Source organism: Bos grunniens, chromosome 11, assembly GCF_055505025.1.
Source record: "Bos grunniens cultivar Pamir isolate PY7600 chromosome 11, Bosgru_T2T1.0, whole genome shotgun sequence".
In the NCBI taxonomy this organism is placed as follows: Eukaryota; Metazoa; Chordata; class Mammalia; order Artiodactyla; family Bovidae; genus Bos; species Bos grunniens.
Window position 1 is genome coordinate 69,707,847 of NC_141175.1, and position 23,622 is coordinate 69,731,468.

General features: G+C 34.5%; 1 protein-coding gene across 8 annotated transcripts in view; it reads left to right on the forward strand.

The window, feature by feature from the left end:
* CCDC88A (coiled-coil and HOOK domain protein 88A) overlaps nt 1-23,622 on the forward strand; it is a 118,818-nt gene that overhangs the window by 55,123 nt on the left and 40,073 nt on the right. For all 8 annotated transcript variants that reach the window (XM_086326828.1, XM_086326829.1, XM_086326830.1 and 5 more), the window contains exons 9-16: nt 2,567-2,648; nt 4,609-4,767; nt 6,555-6,701; nt 7,289-7,433; nt 12,002-12,186; nt 18,058-18,195; nt 19,657-20,727; nt 22,022-22,149. In XM_086326828.1, coding sequence (XP_086182954.1) covers nt 2,567-2,648; nt 4,609-4,767; nt 6,555-6,701; nt 7,289-7,433; nt 12,002-12,186; nt 18,058-18,195; nt 19,657-20,727; nt 22,022-22,149 — 2,055 coding nt within the window. The remainder of the gene's footprint in view (nt 1-2,566; nt 2,649-4,608; nt 4,768-6,554; nt 6,702-7,288; nt 7,434-12,001; nt 12,187-18,057; nt 18,196-19,656; nt 20,728-22,021; nt 22,150-23,622) is intronic.

Here is a 23,622-nt window from a genome sequence, read left to right on the forward strand (position 1 = left end):
GAATTTTTAGCATTACTTTACTAGCGTGTGAGATGAGTGGATTATTATTCAGCCATAAAAAATGAAATTTTGATATGCTGCTGCAACATGGATGAGCCATGGAATGAGCCATAAGATGAGCCATCTCAGCTTGCTAAGTGAGATAAGCCAGATAAAAGGATAAATTTGAATAATTCCACTTAAATGAAATATATTTTATGGGCAAATTGAGAGAGATAGAAAATAAATTGGAGAGTTATTGCTTAATGAGTATAGAATTTCTGAATAGGATGAGGAAAAACTTTTGGGAATAAGTAGGGGTGATAGTTTAACATTGTAAAATTAATTAAGGCTTCTGAACTGTACATTTAAAACTAACCATTTTAAAACGGTTAAATTTTTAACCATTCTCTGAGCACCATTCTCCACCTGAGTGGAGGCCTTAGTTCTGCAGAAAAGCTCAAAGATATTGTTACATATATTCCTTGAGGAAGAACCAGAACCCTGCTTTATTGCTGGACTGTTGTTTCTCAGCTGCTCCTCCTCTGTTTCTGCATTCCCTTCCTTCCGTGAGTAGCAGCTGTTTGAATCTGCCCTTTAGATCTCAGGGAGTCTGAAGGCTGAATGAAGTCTATTTCCTACAAAGAAGAAATGGGGGACGAAAAAGATTTGTACCTGGAAGGACCTGCCAGAGTCTTGCTCAGTTTCGTCTGTAGTATGTCATCTGCAGATAGTGACAGTTTTTATTCCTCCTTTAAATTGGCATTCCTTTTCTTTTTCTTGTCTAATTGCTGTGGCTGGGACTATGTTGAATAAAAGTGCCAAGAGTGGGCATTGTTTTTTGTTCCTGATCTTAATGGAAATGTGTTCAGCTTTTCACTGTTGAGTCTGATGTTAGTTCTGGGTTTGTTGGATATAGTTTATTATTCTCTGTGCCCACTTTCTGCAGAGTTTTTTTTTTTTAATCATAAATGAGTATTGAGTTTTGTGAAAAGCTTTTTCTGCACCTACTGAGATGATCGTATGGTTTTTATTAATCAGTTTGTTAATGTGGTGTTCAGAAAGATGCATGTACCCCAGTGTTCATAGTAGCATTATTTATACTTGCCATGATATGGAAGCAACCTAAGTGTCCATCAACAGATGATTAGATTAAGAAGATGTCTAGAAAATATATATATATAGAGAGAGAGAGAGAGAGAGAGAGAATGGTATGCTACTCAGTCATAAAAAGGATAAAATTTGCTATTTTAAAAACATGGAACTTCTCTGGTGGTCCAGTTGTTAAGAATCTGCCTTGAAATCTAGGGGACACAAGTTTGATCCCTGGTCAGGGAACTAAGATCCCACATGCCACAGAGCAGCTAAGCCTGTGCACTGCAGCTACTTAGCTCCTGCACTCCAGAGCCCTCAGGCCACAACTAGAGAGCCTGCACAATGGAATGAAGATCCCTCGTGCAGCAGCTAAGACTCAACACAGCCAAATGAATAAAACAACACTGATGGACTTGGAGGTTGTTATCCTAAGTAAAATAAATCAGACAAGGACAAATGCTGTATGATGCCAATTATATGTGGAATCTAAAAAATAAAACTACTGAATGTAACAAGAAAAACAGATTTTTAGATACAGGAAGCAGGTGATTACTGGTGGGAAGAGGGAGTGGAGAGGGGCAATATAGAGGTAGAGGATTAAAGGTAAAACTTATGTATAAAATAAGCTATATTTATTTATGTATAAAATAAGGATATGTCGTACAATGCAGGAAATATAGCTAATATTTTATGGAGTATAACTTTTAAAAATTGTGAATCACAATAACCTGTAGCTTATATAACATTGTGTATCAGCTGTACTTCAATAAAAATTTTCTCTGTGAAAAAACTTAAATATAAGCACATATGAGATGTCAAAAGCAGATTGTTCTACATAATGAACATTTATTTTTTATTATTTAAGAACAGAAGGTGGACAGTAGAGATAATGAGTGGAGACTTATTTCGAGGAGCTTGGCTCTAAAGGAGAGATAGAAAATGGGAGTTAGAACACAGTGTAAAAAGAAAAAAGTGTTACAGGAGAAATACAAAAGTGTCCAGACTTCAGGGTAGAAACTAATAGAGTCAAAGATTTTACATATCTGTGTGGCACTGTATTATTTTCCTTAGGTCATTGTAAATATTGAAAATAGTCTGGAGACCCTTAAAGTCTCAGACCCAGCTAGTATTGCCTTGCTTAAGAACTCTTCCAGCTGATTTGTCTGTGACAATACAGAGAGGGAGAGAGAGTAAGGAGATGGGAATCAGGAAATGACAGAAGAGATGAAGAAAAAGAAGCTACATTATGAACTATGAGGACATTAATCATTGAGGTTATTAGCATTTGGAGAACTTTAAGGGTGAGTCTGATGACATCCAACCATATAAATTCTTAATACCAATTTCTTTGTCTTTTTCCCCAGCTTGAGGTCATGACCAATATTATGTTAAATTAGATATTTAATAATAATAGTATATTTGTATTAGTTCAGATGATCATAGTTTTCAAAGCACAAAGTTTTTTATTTAATAAATATTTTTTGCATTTCAGGGAGGAAAAGACTGAACAATTGTTGGACTGTAAACAAGAACTAGAGCAAATGGAAATAGAGCTAAAAAGGCTGCAGCAAGAGGTTTGTACCTGGAACTTTCATTATATAATATCAATTGGAAATTGAGTTTTCTCCTTATAATTTACAACATTTGCCTTACTGCTTACTGAGGTTTAATGAAATATAATGACTTTTTCAGTGTTTCTGTCTTTAGAAATGCCAGAGCCAAAACTAGAAATCAAAACTGGAAAGAACTTTGGAGTTTTCTTTTTTCTCTATCAGTGTGCTATTCAAACCTTGCTGAGATTTCAGGGAACCTCTTAGGACTAGGACAGTTCCAGGTTTCCCTTTTTTATGTATTGGCTTCTGTGGACTTGACAGCTGGAACACCTCTACTGCTAAACTGTGCTGCTTATGTATGTTTCCCTAAGTCTCTGCTCTCTTACGGTGCTTTATGTTAACTTCCATAGAATAGAATGCATTTTAATTTTTCTCTTTTTCTACCATGTAGATCCTACACTTTTTAAAATGTCTTTATTTTTTCTGAAGTTTTGTGTTTTTTCATTATGAACTAAGACTATTTAAGAATTTGCTTCTTTTAATTACTCTGTAATGTTTTGTTTTCATTTGAAGGTAGTGCAAGAGGTCTTCTTTAAGCCATAAATGATAGATTGGGATAAGGCTGGAAAATTCTTTCTTGTCCTTACTTCCCCTAAGCCGCCATTTTAAATTCCAGGGTTGCTTCAGTTGTGGGATCATAAACCTGGGACCTTTCTAGGTGAATGAATCTAGGGATCATAACCTTTAGTTTTAGATATGCTGTGGCTGCTGTTCACTGCTTGGTAGCAGGGTTTTTTGTGTTCCATCTAAAACAGTGATTCTCAATCTTTTTTTGTCTCAAGACCCTTCTTTACTCTTAAAAATTAATGAGGATTATTTAATGTGAATTCCCTTTACTGGAATTTACTATATTTGAAATTTAAACTAGTAATTTAAAAATATTTATTAATTCATTTGAAAATAATACTCAGCCCATTCCATGTTAACATAAAAATTGTATGGCAACTAAATAACCATTATTTTCCAAAACAACAAAAAAATTAGAAGCATAGTAATCTTTTATATTTTTGCAAATCTCTTTATTTAATGCCTCCCTTAATTGAAGACTACCAGATTCTCATATCTGTTTCTGCATTCAGTCTGTTAAGTTAATAACATGCCATCTGTGTAGCCTCTGGAAAGTTCCACTGTACCCTCATGAGAGAATGAGAGTGAAACAGCAAGTACAGTCTTAGTATTATTATGAAAATAGTTTTGACCTGATGAACTCCCCAGAAGGCTTTCAGGGACCGACAAATGTCTCTGGATCATGCTTCAATTATAGTTATTCAAAGGATTGCAAGAGGACTTTTTAAAGTTTGTATTTTAATATTTATTTCAAATGATGTAGAGGTGTATACTAATCATATGCAAGTAATCATTCATGTGGAAGTATTTAAAAACTTAGCAGGATTTTGGTAACATATCTGGATAGAAACATTTCTCTAAAGTAACTAATGATCAATTTTTGTAGTAGTTTGCCTCGTCTGTATTTTTACTATCTTATATTTTGAAGTTAGCTTTTAACCTTAAATTCGTTGCAAACAGTTATGTTAAGAGATTTACTTAATTTAAAATGTCCTGAGTATTTTTTACAATCTTAGTAGTGAACATTATATATAAAAACTTGTATGTATGCATGTGTTTTTATATTTGTATAGAAGTGTATATTTTTAAAATACTTCTTACTCTTGGTTTAAAAAAAAAGACTTTATATATCTGCATTAAAAAAAATAAGGTATAATATTTATACCAGAAAATTCACACTTTTAGCAGTCTGTTTCCTTAACCACTCAGCTTCCTCATCCCATAAAAATTCACACTTTTAAAGGACAGAAATAATTGGGGCTTTTTTGTAAATTCATCAGATTGCACAACCTAAGCATTATCAATTTGAAAATAAAGAATAATATTTTAAATATTAGTATGTGTTTATATTTAGAACATGAATTTGCTTTCGGATGCTCGTTCTGCAAGAATGTATCGAGATGAATTAGATGCACTTCGGGAGAAGGCCGTCAGAGTTGATAAGCTTGAAAGTGAAGTCAGCAGATACAAAGAGAGACTACATGATATTGAATTTTATAAGGCAAGAGTTGAGGTATGTTGCATAATTTAAACAATTCACAATTTTTTTCTTGAAAAGTGTTACAATTTTTCAAAATGCATTTAAAATGCATTTTAATAAATGTAAAGAACTCTTGAAACATTGAGCAAACTGTAATACCATCAGGTGATTAACACTGAGCAAACTGTAATACCATCAGGTGATTACTTTATGATAGATCAGCATATTGTTTAGACTTGTCAAAAGGAATTTTTGGTCGCTACTCATTGGAGGTTTTATTTCATTCCTTTGTTTAATTAGCATTACAGGTAGGGAAGACTTGGAAGTTAAAATAAAGTATATATGCCTCTCCTAATTTTAAATTCATGCCTAGAAGTGAATGCTTCTGATTGCTGCTCAACTCAGACTACTAAATTAGGATCAATGAAAGCAAAATCAGTATCTGTCTTCCTCTTCTCCTCTCTCTTCCTTCACCTCCCCAATGTCAGTTGTCTCTTTATATGAACAAGTTCGAAGAAAAGCAATTTTTATTATTTAATGGTTGCAATTCTATGTAACATAAAGTTGAATTTGATAGCAAGAATTTGAAAATCTTTGCTTCTTGCGTTCTTTTTTCCTTTCTCAGTGATTTCTTCTTTGTAAATAGAGGAGATTTTCATCAGTTTCAGTATGGGGATATGAAAGAAGGAGTTTGCAATATCAAGTGAAAACATTGTAAGAGAAAGTTAAAACTTAGCCTGAATGTTACCAGAAAATAGACCCAATAGAGTGCAAGGACAAGCTGCTTGTTAATTCTTTTAATACTTTTTTAAATGGGTGCATGTGTAGGACTATTCAAGGGTCCTCATGTGTGCCATTGTTTTAATATACTTTTGCTTGACCAGCTTATAAACGGTAGGCATATAACTTAGCAATATAGATTTGTGAATATGTCTTCAAAACATACATAGGAATTTTAAGAGGTTTATGCAAAGTATTTTTTGATAAAGCCTTGGTTTATGATTTACTTGAATATTGATTGTAGTCTTGGTATTTTACTCAAAACCCCAAACTCTTCACTTTCAAGTAGAGAGAAACTTAAATCTATTTTATTAAATAAATTAAGCCCCAGTTCTATGTAGATTTGCATCTTAAAAATCTAGACTACTTATATGAGTTCCTTATCCTTGTGACTTAGGAATTTAAATATACCCTGACAATTTCATGTGAAATTATAGTAGTAGTACACATCCTAATATAGGTGCTGAGTATTTGTTTACACAATTTTTTAATTAATTTATTTTTTATTGAAGGATAATTGCTTTACAGAATTTTGCTGTTTTCTGTCAAACCTCAACATGAATCAGTCATAAGTTCAGTTCAGTTTAGTCACTCAGTCGTGTCCGACTCTTTGCGACACGCAAAGGAATCGCACCACGCCAGGCCTCCCTGTCCATCACCAACTCCTGGAGTTCACTCAGACTCATGTCCATCGAGTCGGTGGTGCCATCCAGCCATCTCATCCTCTGTCGTCCCCTTCTCCTCCTGCCCCCAATCCCTCCCAGCATCAGAGTCTTTTCCAATGAGTCAACTCTACACATATATCCCCTCCCTTTTGAAACTTCCATCTCCCTCCCCTGTTTACATAATAATTTAAATTCTGGGAAATAAAATAAAACCAACTATATTTGTTACTCAGTACCTTTACTCTTGCATAGACCTGTTGATAAAGATAGCTTAATGTCTTTATTTTTTAAAAAAGAATTTTTATGTTTCAGAACTTTAAAAATTCTCATATTAACATATTTGTGACCAATAATGCCTACTTGAAATTTTTATAGGAATTAAAAGAAGACAATCAAGTTTTATTGGAAACAAAAACCATGTTGGAAGACCAATTAGAAGGAACTCGAGCTCGTTCTGATAAATTGCATGAATTAGAAAAAGAGAATTTACAACTGAAAGCTAAACTGCATGATATGGAAATGGTAAGTGTATAAGGTAGATCCATTACATAGCTTCTAAGTAAAAATTCTAAGATTCATCTGATTTCCCTATAGTGATAAGGATGGCTAGTGTCCTTAAGGTCTTAACAGAAAAGTGAGAACTAAATAAATTAGATGCTCCTGATTTTATGTAAGTTCAGGAGTAGTAGAAATTTCTGCCTTTATTACAAAGGGGTATTATTTATTAATTTTTCTACTTCTTTTCAGAAAACCCTAATAAGCTATTGTTAAACATTTTTTTAGACTATAGAAATACAACTATCGCTAAAATTTAGCATTGGATTGGAAGTCATTTGTTATGTGACTAGAACAATATAATGACTATGAAGAAGTGTTTTCAGTGTCCCCAAAAATCACTTTAAAAGGAGGTCAGACAACTGATCAGTTGAATGACCAGCAATAATAATTATAATTATTATCAAGAGCTTCAAATTGTAAAAATTTTAAGGAACTCAAAATTTAACTCATACAGTTTCTGATAATTGAAAGTTATAAAGTAATACAATATCAGCTTGAAATTGTACAGTTTCTTAGCTTTCTTTTCTCTCCCTACTCTGCCAATAAAAAAGGAACGTGATATGGATAGAAAAAAGATTGAAGAACTAATGGAAGAAAATATGACTTTGGAAATGGCACAGAAGCAAAGTATGGACGAATCATTACATCTTGGCTGGGAACTGGAACAAATATCTAGAACTAGTGAACTTTCTGAAGGTATTTCTGATACTGTTTTATTTAAATGGATGAATGAATAAATCACATTTATGCTTACATTTTTGGATATTTTCTTACTGTTCTTTATTTTCCTTGAGTGGAAATGTCTCAAAAGACCAGATATCTCCCTAGATAGGATTTCACCAAAGAATATATTAATTTCCACAATTCTGAGTTTTATCCTTTTCTCTGCGTGTCTTACAGCTCAACTTTGAGTGCAGTAACAGATTTGATCCATTGTTTAGGCACTATTTCATGTTAATATCCCAAGAAGTGGGGGTATCAGTTTATTAATGTATTTTGAGAGATATAATCATCTACTAAATAGAACAGAAGAGTCATATTTACTGGTCAACCTGTTCTTTGACTGTAGACAAACCTAAATAGGACATCAGAATGTAATGGGAATATTCTTTGGTGAATATGTAGCCAGAATAAAGCAACTGAAGGATCTTTACAGTTAACTTTCATCCATATGTGTCATCGCCATTTTAGGATTATACTTACCAGTTGCTCAAGCCCACTTATACTTGGGAGGTAATAAAAGACCTCAGATAAATATTTAACTTTTGGCTCTATGTCTCTGCCTCCACATTAACTTGTTCTCTTTATTAAAGCTGGACACACACATAGAATGTGGCCTTTTGTGTTAAAACTTTATTGAAATTATACCCCAGTCACATTTATTTGAATTAGACTGGTTCCCTAATTCCTCAGTTACCCAGTATTTATGTTATTATACCTATTTTATTGTACCAGGCTCTAAGAGCTTATAGCTTGGTGCTTAAAAATGGTAACTTCTGCAGATGACTTGTCATATTTATTACTGTTCAGTTCAGTTCAGTCGCTCAGTAGTGTTCGACTCTTTGCAACCCCATGAATCGCAGCACGCCAGGCCTCCCTGTTCATAACCAACACCCGGAGTTCACTCAGACTCACGTCCATCAAGTCAGTGATGCCATCCAGCCATCTCATCCTCTGTCGTCCCCTTCTCCTCCTGCCCCCAATCCCTCCCAGCATCAGAGTCTTTTCCAATGAGTCAACTCTTCGCATGAGGTGGCCAAAGTACTGGAGTTTCAGCTTTAGCATCATTCCTTCCAAAGAACACCCAGGGCTGATCTCCTTTAGAATAGGCTTTTCCTAATTTTACACTTGGGAACCTAATTCCAAGTTCTAGGACCTCATGTAAATTGACTTGATAGTAAGTGATGATATTCAGCCAGTGAACTTGCCAAGAGGTGTTACATAAAACATTTGTGGAACTTTTTAATTGTATTCCATGTGAATGGAGTTACAAAGAAAACAATTCAGATTTAAATGTTTTCTACTGCGTTCAATATGCCAACAAATTTGGAAAACTCAGCAGTGGCCACAGGACTGGAAAAGGTCCATTTTCATTCCAGTCCCAAAGAAAGGCAATGCCAAAGATTGCTCAAACTACCGCACAATTGCACTCATCTCACACGGTAGAAAAGTAATGCTCAAAATTCTCCAAGCCAGGCTTCAGCAGTACGTGAACTGTGAACTTCCAGATGTTCAAGCTGGTTTTAGAAAAGGCAGAGGAACCAGAGATCAAGTTGCCAACATCCTCTGGATCATGGAAAAAGCAAGAGAGTTCAGAAAAACATCTATTTCTGCTTTATTGACTATGCCAAAGCCTTTGACTGTGTGGATCACAAGAAACTGAGGAAAATTCTGAAGGAGATGGGAATACCAGACCACCTCACCTGCCTCTTGTGAAACCTGTATGCAAGTTAGGAAGCAACAGTTAGAACTGAACATGGAACAACACACTGGTTCCAAATAGGAAAAGGAGGACGTCAAGGCTGTATATTGTCACCCTGCTTATTTAATTTCTATGCAGAGTACATCATGAGAAACTCTGGGCTGGAGGAAGCACAAGCTGGAATCAAGATTGCTGGGAGAAAATCAATAACCTCAGATATCCAGATGATACCACCCTTATGGCAGAAAGTGAAGAAGAACTAAAGAGCCTCTTGATGAAAGTGAAAGAGAAGAGTGAAAAGTTGGCTTAAAGCTCAACTTCAGAAAACTAAGATCATGGCATCCGGTCCCATCACTTCATGGCAAATAGATGGGGAAACAGTGGCTGACTATTTTTCTGGTCTCCAAAATCACTGTAGATGGTGATTGCAGCCATGAAATTAAAAGACGCTTACTCCTTGGAAAGAAAGTTATGACCAACCTAGACAGCATATTAAAAAGCAGAGACATTACTTTGTCAACAAAGGTCCATCTAATCAAGGCTATGGTTTTTCCAGTGGTCATGTATGGATGTGAGAGTTGGACTGTGAAGAAAGCTGAGTGCCAAAGAATTGATACTTTTGACCTGTGGTGTTGGAGAAGACTCTTTAAAGTCCCTTGGACTGCAAGGAGATCCAACCAGTCCATCCTAACGGAGATCAGTCCTGGGTGTTCTTTGGTAGGACTGATGCTGAAGCCAAAACTCCAATACTTCAGCCACCTCATGTGAAGAGCTGACTCATTAGAAAAGACCCTGATGCTAGGAAAGATTGAGGGCAGGAGGAGAAGGGGACGACAGAGGATGAGATGGTTGGATGGCATTACCGACTCAATGGACATGGGTTTGGTGGACTCCAGGAGTTGGTGATGGACACGGAGGCCTGGCATGGTGTGGTTCATGGGGTTCATGTGGTTCAATGAGTTGGACACGACTGAGCAACTGTACTGAACTACTCAAGTAGTTAAAATTACACTGTTAGGAGTTTTCTCGGCTGTTAGGTAGGGACAGTAATAGTAAGGACTATCTGGTTGGGTTGTTGTGAGGGTTGAATTTGTTAATGAAGCTCTTTAGAACACCTTGTAAATAGCATTTGAGTCTTTTATTATTATTATATCAGTTTTGCTGCAGTCATAGAACAGAATATTAGTATAGTGTAGTTTTTTTTTTAACTATACAAGGAACTTTCTAGAAAATTTGTTGAATGTGAAAAATGTAAAGGAAATCAAAGTCATTAATAATTTCTTGACTTTTACATTTCACAAAATTTGCTTCTAGAATTTTTCTACACACACATTTATTTTATATATCATCATCAGTGTTTATGTACAGTCAGGGTTCCTTTTTTCGTCCAAAATATAACACAGACATTCTCCCATGTTAAAAATGTGTTGTATGCATCCTTTTTATTCTCTGTAGGATGGCTTGAAGTTTCTTTGAAGCACGTAGTATTGAAAGTTTTATTAAGGCATATCATGTTTTGTAGCCTAATCTTGTTTAATTGAAATGAGTTTTACTTAAGAAGACATGGACAACTAATAACATTTATGAAGTCAGTGACTATCTATGATACCAGCTTTTAATAAAAGATTAAGAGTGTGTGCTGACTAGAACAAAAACTTGAAATAAGAATTAAGGCTTTCTTAAATCCTAGGAGATATTTTACTCTATCTGATTTTTAAAAAAGAACATATAACTTGTGGGGATACATGGTTTGTGTGTGTGTGTGTGTGTTTGGTTTTTATGATGGAGGATTTCAAACATACACAAAGTAGACAGACCTAGAAATGCCCTCCTGTATTTCTGTTCATTTCCTTTCCTGAAATCTAGGATTTCAAAATAAACTCTAAGTGTCATATTTCTTTTGTGAATCCTAATATATCTTCAAAATATTTAATGAGTCTGTCATACAGTTATTAGAAAATAATTATTTTTGGCTTACTGGAAAACGTTTCCAGAAGTTGAAACTGAGTTTTCTTATATTAAAAAAAATAATTCCAAAAGCTGCTTAGAAAGATGATTTCCATTGGCAAAATGGACTGCATGTTGCTCTTTATACTTAATTAGCTAGATCCTTCATTTAGAGAAAGACTTTTTTGAAGTGACCTGTGTATAGTACTGTCTCGCCTTTCTCAGAATCAGATTGGGAGTTTTTTTCCCCTTCAAACTGTTTTTCTTTTTTAATCTTTGAAGGTGTGGCATAGAATATGCTTTATACTTATTTGAGTCACACAGTGACTCTGTTAGATACACAGGATAGTAACTATATTTGGTCCAAGTAACCTAAGATTCATTGAGGTTAAAGTTGCTTTCTCATGGAATTAGGACTAAAAGTCTAGTCACTTCAGTCTAAATTTTGTACTTTTTTTCCCACTAGAATGCTTGTGGATGCGTATATGTGTGTGTATGCTAAGTCGCTTCAGTTGTGTCTGACTCTTTGCGACCCTATGGACTGTAACCAGGCTCCTCTGTTCATGGGATTCTCCAGGCAAGAATACTGGAGTGGGTTGCCATTTCCTTCTCCAGGGCATCTTCCCGACCCAGGGACTGAACCCTCATCTCCTGCGTCTCCTGCATTGCAGGCGGGTTCTTTACCACTTTACCAGGAAAGCCCCCACTTCTGAATGCTTTAGAATTTAAAGATTTACCTGTATTTATCTCTCTTTTTTCATTGTGTCTATCTTGTATAACTTTATTAATTTTTTATAAAGTTAAGGATCAGATGATTTAGTGTATTTACACTAAATATTTTAAATAGTGAAGAGTAAGCATAGTTTTACCAGTGTCATATTTTTCAATATTACAGCACCACAAAAATCCTTGGGCCATGAGGTGAATGAATTGACATCAAGTAGATTGTTGAAGTTGGAGATGGAAAATCAGAGTTTGACAAAAACTGTAGAAGAGCTTCGGAGTACTATGGATTCTGCTGAAGGCACCACCTCCAAAATCCTGAAAATTGAAAAAGAAAATCAAAGACTAAGTAAGAAGGTATAAAAATTAATTTTCAATATAATGTAAAAAAGATATATGTAAAAGTATAAATAAATAGTGTTTAGATAGAACATTTATTTTACAACTTTTATTGTACCCTCAATATTATTTTAACTGATTATATAGATTTCAAACTTATATAAATATGAAGTGAATGCATTCTTAGACTCAACAGTTATTATCTCACAACTAATCTTACTTCTACCCTTGATACTCTCCGTGCAACCACCAGATAATTTTGAAGTGAGTCCTAGACATGGTAGTGTTTTACCAATAAATATCTCTGTATAAATTTCTAAAAAGGAATTTTAAAAAAGAACAGTGATGATATCACACTTAAAAAATTATAGCTTTTGATCAGCAGATGCTTGGGGCTGGTGCACTGGGACGACCCAGAGGGATGGTATGGGGAGGGAGGAGGGTTCAGGATGGGGAACACATGTATGTATACCTGTGGCGGATTCATTTTGGTATATGGCAAAACCAATACAATATTGTAAAGTTAAAATAAAATAAAATTTAAAAAAATTTTTTAATATTTTTTGAATATAAGTATATTCAAATATTTTTTAAATATAAATCCAAATAAGATTGGTATGTTCAATCTGTTGATGTGTCCCTTAAGTCTGTTTTAGTCTATAGATTTACTCTTGTTTCCTAGTAGTTTTTCTGTTGAAGAAAGTGATGTTTGTAGTCATAGAAAATCATTGGTTTAGATCCCTTAATTAATCAGAGGGTACAAAATCCTGATATTATATCATCCGTTCTTTATTTGGTAGCTAGAGTGTTTCTGTAAGGAAAACTTTTTTTTAAAAAAAATACTGGGTTAAAAATAAACCACTGTTAGTTACTTGGAGGAACAACTCTTAGGGTGGGTTAAGTGGGATGAATGTTTGATTCTTGTCCTTAATTTACCAGTTTCCTAGTAATTAATTGGTTCTCTCATATCCTCCTGAGATAATTATTGAGTTTGTTGTGGTGTCATAATAAACTCACAAATTTAAAAATATTTGATGTATTTTAATACATTGTATTTTTCTTACCCTCCCAACTCTTTTTAAGCCGCTACCTGAATCCTTATGACATGACCTAAGCACTCCTGGAGAGCTTCCTTGCTTTCTGCTGTGACAGCGTGTTCTAGGTTCTTTTGAAACATTCCTGCTTCAGACCTGGACACAGCCATTTCTCTAAAAAGCCCTTCTTTCTTTTAGTCAACAGTGGTATTTAGAGGCCACAGTTTAGGGATTATGAAACCTGAATTTAAGTAGACTTTGAAAAGAAATAACAAGCATACCTTATTTTCTTGCATAATACTTTTATCGCACTCACAGGTAATTGCTGTTGTTGTTTTTTACAACTTGAAAGTTTGAGGCAACCCTGCTTCAAACAAGTCTCTCAGCACTATTTTTCTAATAGCGTTTGCTATTACTTCATGTCTCTGTGTCACATTTTGGTGATTCTCACAATATTTCAAACTCTTTCATTGTTATTGTATTTGTTATGGTGATCTCTGTCAGAAATCCCATGGATGGAGGAACCTGGTAGGCTGCAGTCCATGGGGTCGCTAAGAGTCAGACATGACTGAGCGACTTCGCTTTCACTTTTCACTTTCATGCATTGGAGAAGGAAATGGCAACCCACTCCAGTGTTCTTGCCTGGAGAATCCCAGGGACAGGGGACCCTGGTGGCTGCCGTCTATGGGGTCACACAGAGTCAGACACGACTGAAGTGACTTAGCATAGCATAGCATAGCATGGTGATCTCTGTCAATGATCTTTGATGTTAGTATTTTAATTGTGTTTGGGTGGCATAGACTGCACCCATATAAGACAGTGAACTTAATCAAGTGATGTGGTGTTCCAGCTTCTCCACTGACTGGTGATTTCCCCATCTCTCTCCCTCTCCTTGTACCTCCCTATTCCCTGAGACACAACAGTATTGAAATTAGCAACTAATAACCCTAGAGTGACCTGTATGTGTTCAAGTGAAAGGAGTAGTTGCACATCTCTCACTCTCACAATCGGATCACAAGCTAGAAATGATTAAGAACAGTGAGGAAGGAGTATTGAAAGCTGAGATAGGCTGAAAGGTAGGCTGCCTACACCAGTCAGCCAAGATGTGCATGCAGAGAGGTTCTTGAGTTAAAAGTACTTTCAGTGAACTTTGAATGATAGGAAAATGAGAGAGCATTATTGCTGATATGGAGAAGGTCTTAGTGGTCTGGATAGAAGACATGCCAGCCATAGCATTCCTTTAAGCCAAAGCCTAATCCAGAGCTAGGCCCTCTCTTCAATTCTGTGAAGGCTGAGAGAGGTGAGGAAGCTTCAGAAGAAAACTTTTAATCTTTTAGAGGTTGGTTTGTGAGGTTGAAGGAGAGAGGTTTCCGTAACATAAAAGTACAACATGTACTAATGTAGAAGCTGTATTTAGTTTTCCAGAAGATACAATTACGGTGACTACACTAAACTAGATTTTTAGTGTAGACAAACGACCTTCTATTGGAACAAGATTCCATCTAGGACTTCATAGCTGGAAGAGTTTAATTAATGCCTAGGTTCAAAGCTTCAAAGGACAGGTTTCTTCCCTGGTGGTCCCAGTGGCTAAGACTCCACACTCCCAATGCAGGGGGCCTAGGCTTGATTCCTGGTCAGGGAACTAGATCCCGCATGCCACAGCTAAAGATCCCGCATGCCACAACTAAGACCTGGCATAGCCAAGTAAATAATTTTTTCTTCTTTAAAGGACAGGCTGACTCTCTTGTTAGAGGCTAATGAAGCTGGTGACTTGAAGTCAGTGGTCATTTACAATTTCAAAAATCCTAGGGCCCTTAAGAATTCTGCTTAATCTGTTCTCTATACTTACTTTCCCTGTACTCTCTTGATGGAACAACAAAGCCTGGATGACAACATATCTGTTTACAGTATGGCTTATTGACTATTCTAAGCCCACTTGTGAGGTCTACTGCTCAAACAAAAATTTCTTTCAAAATATGACTGCTCATTGACAGTGTACCTGATCCCCAAGAGCTCTGTTAGAGACTTAGGATTGAGATTCATGTTGTTCCGTGCTTACTAACACAATATCCATTCTGTGGCCCATAGATTAAAGAGTAAGTTGACTTTGAAGTCTTACTCTTTATTTTGTAAGGCTGTAGCTGCCATCAAAAGTGATTCCTCTGATGGATCTGGGCAAAGTCAGTTGAAAACCTTCTGAAAAGAACTTAGCAGTCTAGATGCCATTAAGAACATTCGTGATTCATGGGAAGAGTTAAAAATAACGTTAACAGGTGTTTGGAAGAAGTTGATTCTACCCCTCATGGATGACTTAGAGGCTTCAGTGGAGGAAGTAATTGCAGATGTGGAGGAATTAGCAAGAGAACCAGAACTAGAAATGGAGCTTGAAGATATGATTGATTTGTTGCAATCTCATGATACAGCTATAAATGGATTAGGAGTTACTTCTTGTGCATGAGTAAAGAAAGTTTCTTGAGACAGAGTCTACTGTTAAAGATGTTGTGGAGATGGTTGAAATATCAACAGAGGACTTAGAATATTACATAAAGCTGATAAAACAGTGGCTGTGTTTAAGAGAAGTGACTCCAATTTTGAAAAAAAAAGTTTTTGTAGCCTTGCATGCTACAGAGAAATTGTTCATGAAAGAAAGAGTCAGCTGACAGAGCAGACTTTATTGTTTTATTTTAAGAAATTACATAGCCATCCCAGCCTTCAGCAACCACTACCCTGATCAGTCAGCAGCCATCAACATCTAGGCAAGACACTCCCCCAACAAGATTAAAACTTGCTGAAGGCTCAGGTGATGGTTAACTTTTTTTTAGCAGTGAATTTTTAATGAAGGTATGTACATTGTTTTTTTAGACATAATGGTATGGCACACTTAATAGACTACAGTGTGGGATAAACATAGATTTTAGAATATTCATTTGACTCATTTAATTGCGATACTTACTTTATTGCAGTGGTCTGGATCCAAACTTGCAATATCTCTGAGATACTCTTATTTTCCTGTTGTGGGACAGTTAGACCAAGTAATTTATTTGTGCATATCTTTCTACCTACACAAACACATACACACAGTATCAGTTCAGTTCAGTCGCTCAGTTGTGTCTGATTCTTTGCAACCCCATGAATTGCAGCACACCAGGCCTCCCTGTCCATCACCATCTCCCGGAGTTCACTCAGACTCACGTCCATCAAGTTAGTGATGCCATCCAGCCATCTCATCCTCTGTCGTCCCCTTCTCCTCCTGCCCCCAATCCCTCCCAGCATCAGAGTCTTTTCCAATGAGTCAGCTCTTCGCATGAGGTGGCCAAAGTACTGGAGTCGTATTATAAAGACGTACATGATATTTTTATCTTGAATACCCTCCATCATGTATACCCTTCAAAATGTGCTTTCACTTTTGTTTCCAGTTCTTGGTCGCTGAAAAATATGCTGTAATAAATATTCTTCTACATGTGTCAGCCATGTCTAGTTTTTCCTTTGGATTCTCGGTTTCTAGATTTGGTTATGAAAATCTGCCTAGTTTTTAGACCAGTAGCTTTGAATAGGAAGGTATTCATCACAGTAACCTTCAGCACTTATTAAGATATGGATTGCTGAGCCTCATGCCCAGAGTTTCTAATGTGGTAGGGCTATGGTGGATAAGAATTCTCATTTCCAAGAAGTTCCTAGGTGAGACTCATCCTGCTATTGTGGAACCATGCCATGAGAACCACTGCCTTAGATAATGCAGATAGACATTTTGATTTCCTTGAAATATTTTTTGTCTTTTAAAACATTCTTTGCATCATCTTTAATTCATTAACCAAATAAGCATTTCACAATGAATATAGTGTTAAAATAGAAGTGGCCATTTAGAACTTGGAGTGGTTTTATTTTTGCCGCCACTATAAATCTGGAATTTTGATTTTGAAATTAACTTTAAAGTCTAATTAGTAAATTAGTGATTCCAGCAGTTTTTGATTAATTCTTTGTATATCTTTTGTAAACTGAATGTTTCATTTGAATTCCATTAATACAGGAAATGAGTTTAATTAAATAAATACTGTCCATATATTTCAGTATGTAATGTGAGAACCAGATTAGTTATTAATAGCTTACAGGTTCCTGATTGTGTAAACTTAATGTGAATTATTGAATAAGATTTGTGACTTTATGCTTTTGAGATATTAATATTACTTCTTAGAGTTTCTTACTGTTGTTACAAGGATTTAGGTAATATTTAAACGTGAAGTGGAATGTTTTATATGCCTTAATCTTTCTTTCTTTTTTTGTTTTTGGTTACCTGGTTTGAATATGTTATATAATAATGGGGAAATCACTAGTATGGCATATTTTGAAGTTGAATTTGCTTTTTCATACTTGTTAACCTCATACTTTGCTAGAGTTTTGCTCAAATCTTTTTTTCTCTAGTAGTCTCCTTTTTTTCTCTTTTTAACCCAAGTTCCTTCTCGTCTCATTTTCTCATCTTTTCCTTCTTGTGCACTAAATTCCTTGACTAATTAAATTTGCGTTTTACAAATCCAAGGGAGTTTTTTCAGTATGTTTTGTGTATTCTTCATGTGGCATGTGTGTATGTATGCAATTGTATTTGTGTTTGTGTTTAGAAGTGGAAATTTGCCTTCAGAGATGCAGAGGACAAGAAAGATAATCATGTCTGTATATTTTAGATAGCTGCTAAAATTATCTTGAAATACTACTTGAATTTTTCTATGAAATTCTTAAATTTCACTATTTGAGTATTAAAATTGTTTTCTACCCTTTATTCAGTGATTAGCTTTTGTTTTTACATGCTTCCACTATTTTGAAATACTAATGATATATTTTTTTGTGATTTCATTTTCACCAGGTTGAAATCCTTGAAAATGAGATTATTCAAGAAAAGCAAAGTCTTCAGAATTGTCAGAATTTAAGCAAGGATCTAATGAAGGAAAAAGCTCAGCTTGAAAAAACGATTGAAACACTTCGAGAAAATTCAGAGAGACAGGTTCATAAATTTTTTTATTAAGCAACATATCTTAAAACTTATTAACAAAAGTTATTTTAAAGTTTGTGCAAGTAAAATCTTCATAATAACATTAAATGAAATATTTTAGAAATTTTTAGATTTTAAAGTGACTATAGTTTTACCTCATTTTCTATCCCATGCATTGTTGAAAAGTTGAAGAGAAAACTTAGAATTTTTTAAATTGTCAGTGTGCTTAATAATTATCTGATATAAAATTTCATGGTACCTGTGCATGAATTGGTTTTCAAGTGTCAGTGGAATGAGACTGCAGATATTAAAGGCCCCGAATGAAATTGGGATGAAGTGCAGCTCTACTCTGATCCCACTGAAGTGGTGGCAGCAACTGTTCTGTATATTTTCATACTTGCTCTCAAGTTTTATTGGTCATTCACATGTTATGCTTGAAGAAACTGAGAATCAAATAGATTAAATAACTGGCTGTTTTAAAATTTCTAATTTTTAGAAGTAAAATTATTTACTTCTAAATATTATCGAGCTATAGCCCTCAAAGTGAAAGTGTTAGTTGCTCAGTCATGTCCAACTCTTTGTGACCCTGTAGACTGTAGCCTGCCAGGTTCCTCTGTCCATGGGATTTTCCAGGCAAGAATACTGGAGTGGGCTGCCATCTACTTCTCCAGGGGATCTTCCCGACCCAGGGATTGAACCATGTCTCCTGCATTGCAGGGGAGACTCTCTACCATCTGAACCCCAGGGTTAGTCCTTAGGTCACCTGTAAAAATACGCATTTCCATAGAGCTATGGAACAAAAATTCTAGAGCTAAGCATGAATCTCTATTTTTACAAGTTTCTCGGAATTGATTGTTTAACACACTGAATTTTAAGAACCTTTACCATTATAATAGACCATACTATAAATTGGATGTTTTAGTTTTTAAATGTACCAGGGATATTGTTATTTTGATGTTTCCAAATTAGAATTCTTTTAGGAAATGAATACACACAAATACACACACACACATATATATACACACACATCTACACATAGAATAGAGCAAATACTGTATTTACTGAGGTCTTCCTGTATATATGCATTGTGAAATTTTTTGAATGAATGTAAAAACATGTATCTTCAAGGAGATATGTGTATACATTTCATCTAGACTCATATTTGAATTTGAAACATATCACCACTATATAATCTGAAGATCATTTTGGTTAATATTCATCTCTGTTAACCATTTCTATACATTTCGGACTCCCTAAAGATATGAAATTTAAAGACCTGGCAGTACATGTACGTGGTCATCTCTCAGTAAATATTTGTCAGAATTGAAATTAAAATAGACAATTTTAGCACCTTTTTATGATCTGATTTCCCTGCTAGTTTTTGGAGGAGGAAAACTATGTAATTTTAAAATATTTAGTTCATGTTCCATTAAGTTTTAAATTTTCTTCTTTTTTTTTTTTTTACTAAATTAGATTAAAATATTAGAACAGGAAAATGAACATCTGAATCAAACTGTGTCCTCCTTAAGGCAGCGCTCCCAGATAAGTGCTGAAGCAAGGGTGAAAGACATTGAAAAAGAAAACAAAATTCTCCATGAATCTATCAAAGAAACAAGTAGCAAGCTAAGCAAGACTGAATTTGAAAAAAGGCAAATCAGAAAAGAATTGGAACATTATAAAGAAAAAGGAGAAAGAGCAGAAGAACTTGAAAATGAGTTGCATCATCTTGAAAAAGAAAATGAACTGTTACAGAAAAAGATAACCAATTTAAAAATTACTTGTGAAAAAATTGAGGCCTTAGAACAAGAAAATTCAGAGCTAGAAAGAGAAAATAGGAAGTTTAAAAAAACACTGGATAGCTTTAAAAACCTCACTTTTCAGTTGGAATCCCTGGAAAAAGAGAATTCCCAGCTTGATGAGGAAAACTTAGAACTTCGAAGGAGTGTGGAATCTTTGAAGTGTGCAAGCATGAAGATGGCTCAGCTACAACTAGAGAATAAAGAACTGGAAAGTGAAAAAGAACAACTTAAGAAAGGTTTAGAGCTCATGAAAGCATCTTTCAAGAAAACAGAACGCTTAGAAGTTAGTTATCAGGGTTTAGATACAGAAAATCAAAGGCTACAGAAAGCTCTTGAAAACAGCAATAAAAAAATCCAACAATTGGAAAGTGAGCTACAGGACTTAGAGATGGAAAATCAAACATTGCAGAAAAACCTAGAAGAGTTAAAAATATCTAGCAAAAGACTAGAACAGCTGGAAAAAGAAAATAAATCATTAGAGCAAGAGACTTCTCAACTGGAAAAGGATAAAAAACAACTGGAGAAGGAAAATAAGAGACTCCGGCAACAAGCAGAAATAAAAGATACCACATTAGAAGAAAATAATGTGAAAATTGGAAATTTGGAAAAAGAAAACAAAACCCTTTTCAAAGAGATTGGTATTTATAAAGAATCCTGCATTCGTCTGAAAGAATTAGAGAAAGAAAATAAAGAGCTTGTGAAAAGAGCAACTATTGATATAAAAACTTTGGTTACATTACGAGAGGTAAGTATAGTTAATTAAATTTCACACAAATTTTTAAATTTTTTAAATTTAGAACTTCTTTAAGCTTTATTATGGTAATTTGTATAATCTATTTATGGTTCAAAGTAGAAATTTAGAATTAAAAAGCTTCTAAGTTTCCCACTTCTGTTAAACTAAGAAGTGAATGCAAATTGTATTTTTTAAGAAATTATAGTAATAAGTTATCCATGTAATATCTGACTTATTTCTTATAATTTTACATGTTTGTTTCAAAGTAATATTAAAATATATGATCAAAACTTACTGAATGTGATAATTGCTGGTTATTGAATATTAGCTATGTGCCAAATACTGGATAATTTTTACAACCAATCCTTTATTTCTGTTATCTCCATTAGATTAGAAAACTGAGGTTCAGAGACATTAAGTAACTTATTTAAGAACAAAATGGTAGATTTGGATTTCTGGATTCAAATCTAGATCTTTCAGATTTCAAAGTCCCTTGGATTTTGACTGAGAGAATATAAGCAAGAGAATGCAAATCAGGTCAGCACTGAACAATTGGTAGTTGGTTGGATCTGTGTATCATGAAGAATTCTAAAATTTATAGGAGTAGATTGGCAATAAATGGTTGGTGTAGCTCAGAAGAGAGCAAATAGTGTTTATTTGCTATCCCTGTGCTCTACTATATATGATAACCTTTTAAGTTCAATTTAAAAAAACTTAGCATTCTGGCAGATGCTTGCACTGGGAAATCTGCCTTTCTGCTAAAGAGACATTGAAAAGGAATCATTATTATCCTTTTTCTTTTTCCTTTCTGTTCTACAATCCTACACACATGAACAATAGGTTCCTGGTCCCCACATCTCTAAGAATTCCCCCTAGTTATTCAGATCAATGTCTTAGGCCTTTTCCACTGGGAGAGGTGTGCTTGGGATGGGAGAAGGGTGTTGTATCCAACGTATATTCATGAAAGAAATATGCACTAAAGTTCTAGTTTAGTATGAAAAGTTAATGGATATGTGTTGTTTCCCCCACACTTTTCAAACCTAAGATGTGTAATCACAAGTACGAGTTTCTCCTTTTAGTTTTTAACATTAAAAAGTTAAAAAGTATTAGCAAAATAGAAGAAGGAAAACATTACTGGGTTATAATTTTTTTGCTTGACTATTTTTTATTGATAAAAAGTTCAGCAACAGCCTTTCTGTCTTTCCTGGTTTAAATTTTGTGTATTCCTGGATGAAATCTTGGCTGAATTTCTTGGATGTTTATGTTCACAACACTTATGTGAGTTTTGCATTACTTTTAAAATAAGGATTTGGTGAGTGAAAAATTGAAGACTCAACAAATGAACAATGATCTTGAAAAATTAACTCATGAGCTTGAGAAGATAGGGTTAAATAAAGAGCGACTCTTACATGATGAGCAAAGTACTGATGACCGGTGAGTATTAAGTCTATCTGAAGAACTGTGGAAGTCATTTATTTTGCTCAAGCATTAATTTTGAGACTGTGGAGCAATTAAGGCAGAAAAATAATGTAGAAAACTAGGGCTTAACAAACAATAAAAAATTAACTTATATACACTTTAATTTGAAAATATTCAGTACAGGCTTGAAGAGAATTTCTATTCTTCCATGGTAAATACAGTCTATCAGTTAATTAGATTTTCAAGTAGTCTACTGTTTAGCGTCCAGTTGGCCACATGATTCCAGCTGGAATAGAAGTGTGTATTGTTAAGAATATTGTTATACACTAGATTTTATTTCATTAGAATTTTTGTAATTATATAATTTGTATTTTGTTGCCTATCCATCATTACTGTTCTAGTAAGTATTTATATTTTATAATAAATAAATGTATGTGGGAAAAAATTAATGCAGATTGTATTTATTGGCAAGAATTTATTCTTACCATTGTGGAATATATAGTCTAATTGTGGACTTGAATGTATAAATGTAGCAAAGTGAATTTAGTGGTAGAGTTGAAAACAGTGCCCTTTGATCACTTTTGTCTTTCCCTTTGTAACAGTTTGTTGTCCTGTGCCTTCTCTCTCAATATAGTTTCCTAGAGTTAGGTTCTTAGGCCTCTTATCCATTCCATGAGCATTCTATCCATCATCTCAGCTTACATGCATATTATTCCCTGCTTACTGAACATCTCTACCTGGACAGTCAGAACTCAGGCATCACAAATTTAATACATCCAGAGTCATACACATTACATGCTTTAAAATTGTTTGTTGACTCAAGCCAATATCAAAGTGAGATTTTTTTTCTCTGTTGTCAATGAACTTAAAATCTAATTGAGCAGAAAATATATGCGCACAAATTAATTACAATAAGAGGCAGAATATGATAGAATTTCTCATATATGTACTTCAGGTTTTTATTTGGTTTAGTCATTGAGGTTCTCAGGTGTAAGAAATAGATTAATCTGTAATTCCTAGTTTGTGGTTCCCTCTCAGAGTATGTTCATGGACATCCTTTTTATAAAGAAAAAAATCTTAATATAAATATTCATGAACCCATCAGAAAGATAACTAAAATATTAACACTCAAACCTATCTGCCCCTTTCTGTTCTATTACCAGTATCTTGACTCTTTACTATGTTGTCCCCCCTCTTTATTTTTAATATTCTGCAAGTTCTCCATGCCCTAAAGGTAGTCTTCAGAGTGCTTTAAGTCTTAACTATTCATATGTACTTGTGTAAATATATTATATATTAATATCATAGACAAATGCTTAATAATGTGCTTAATCCATCCACTTACTCTTCCTGTAGATTCTATTCTTATGAAACTAAAAGAAATATTTTGAGACTAAGATCCTCCAGATGCCTTTTTGTAGCATTAATTTTTGCTTTTGACAACCTAGACTGTAATCTGGAGCTGTATACTCAGGGCTTTTTTGTTTT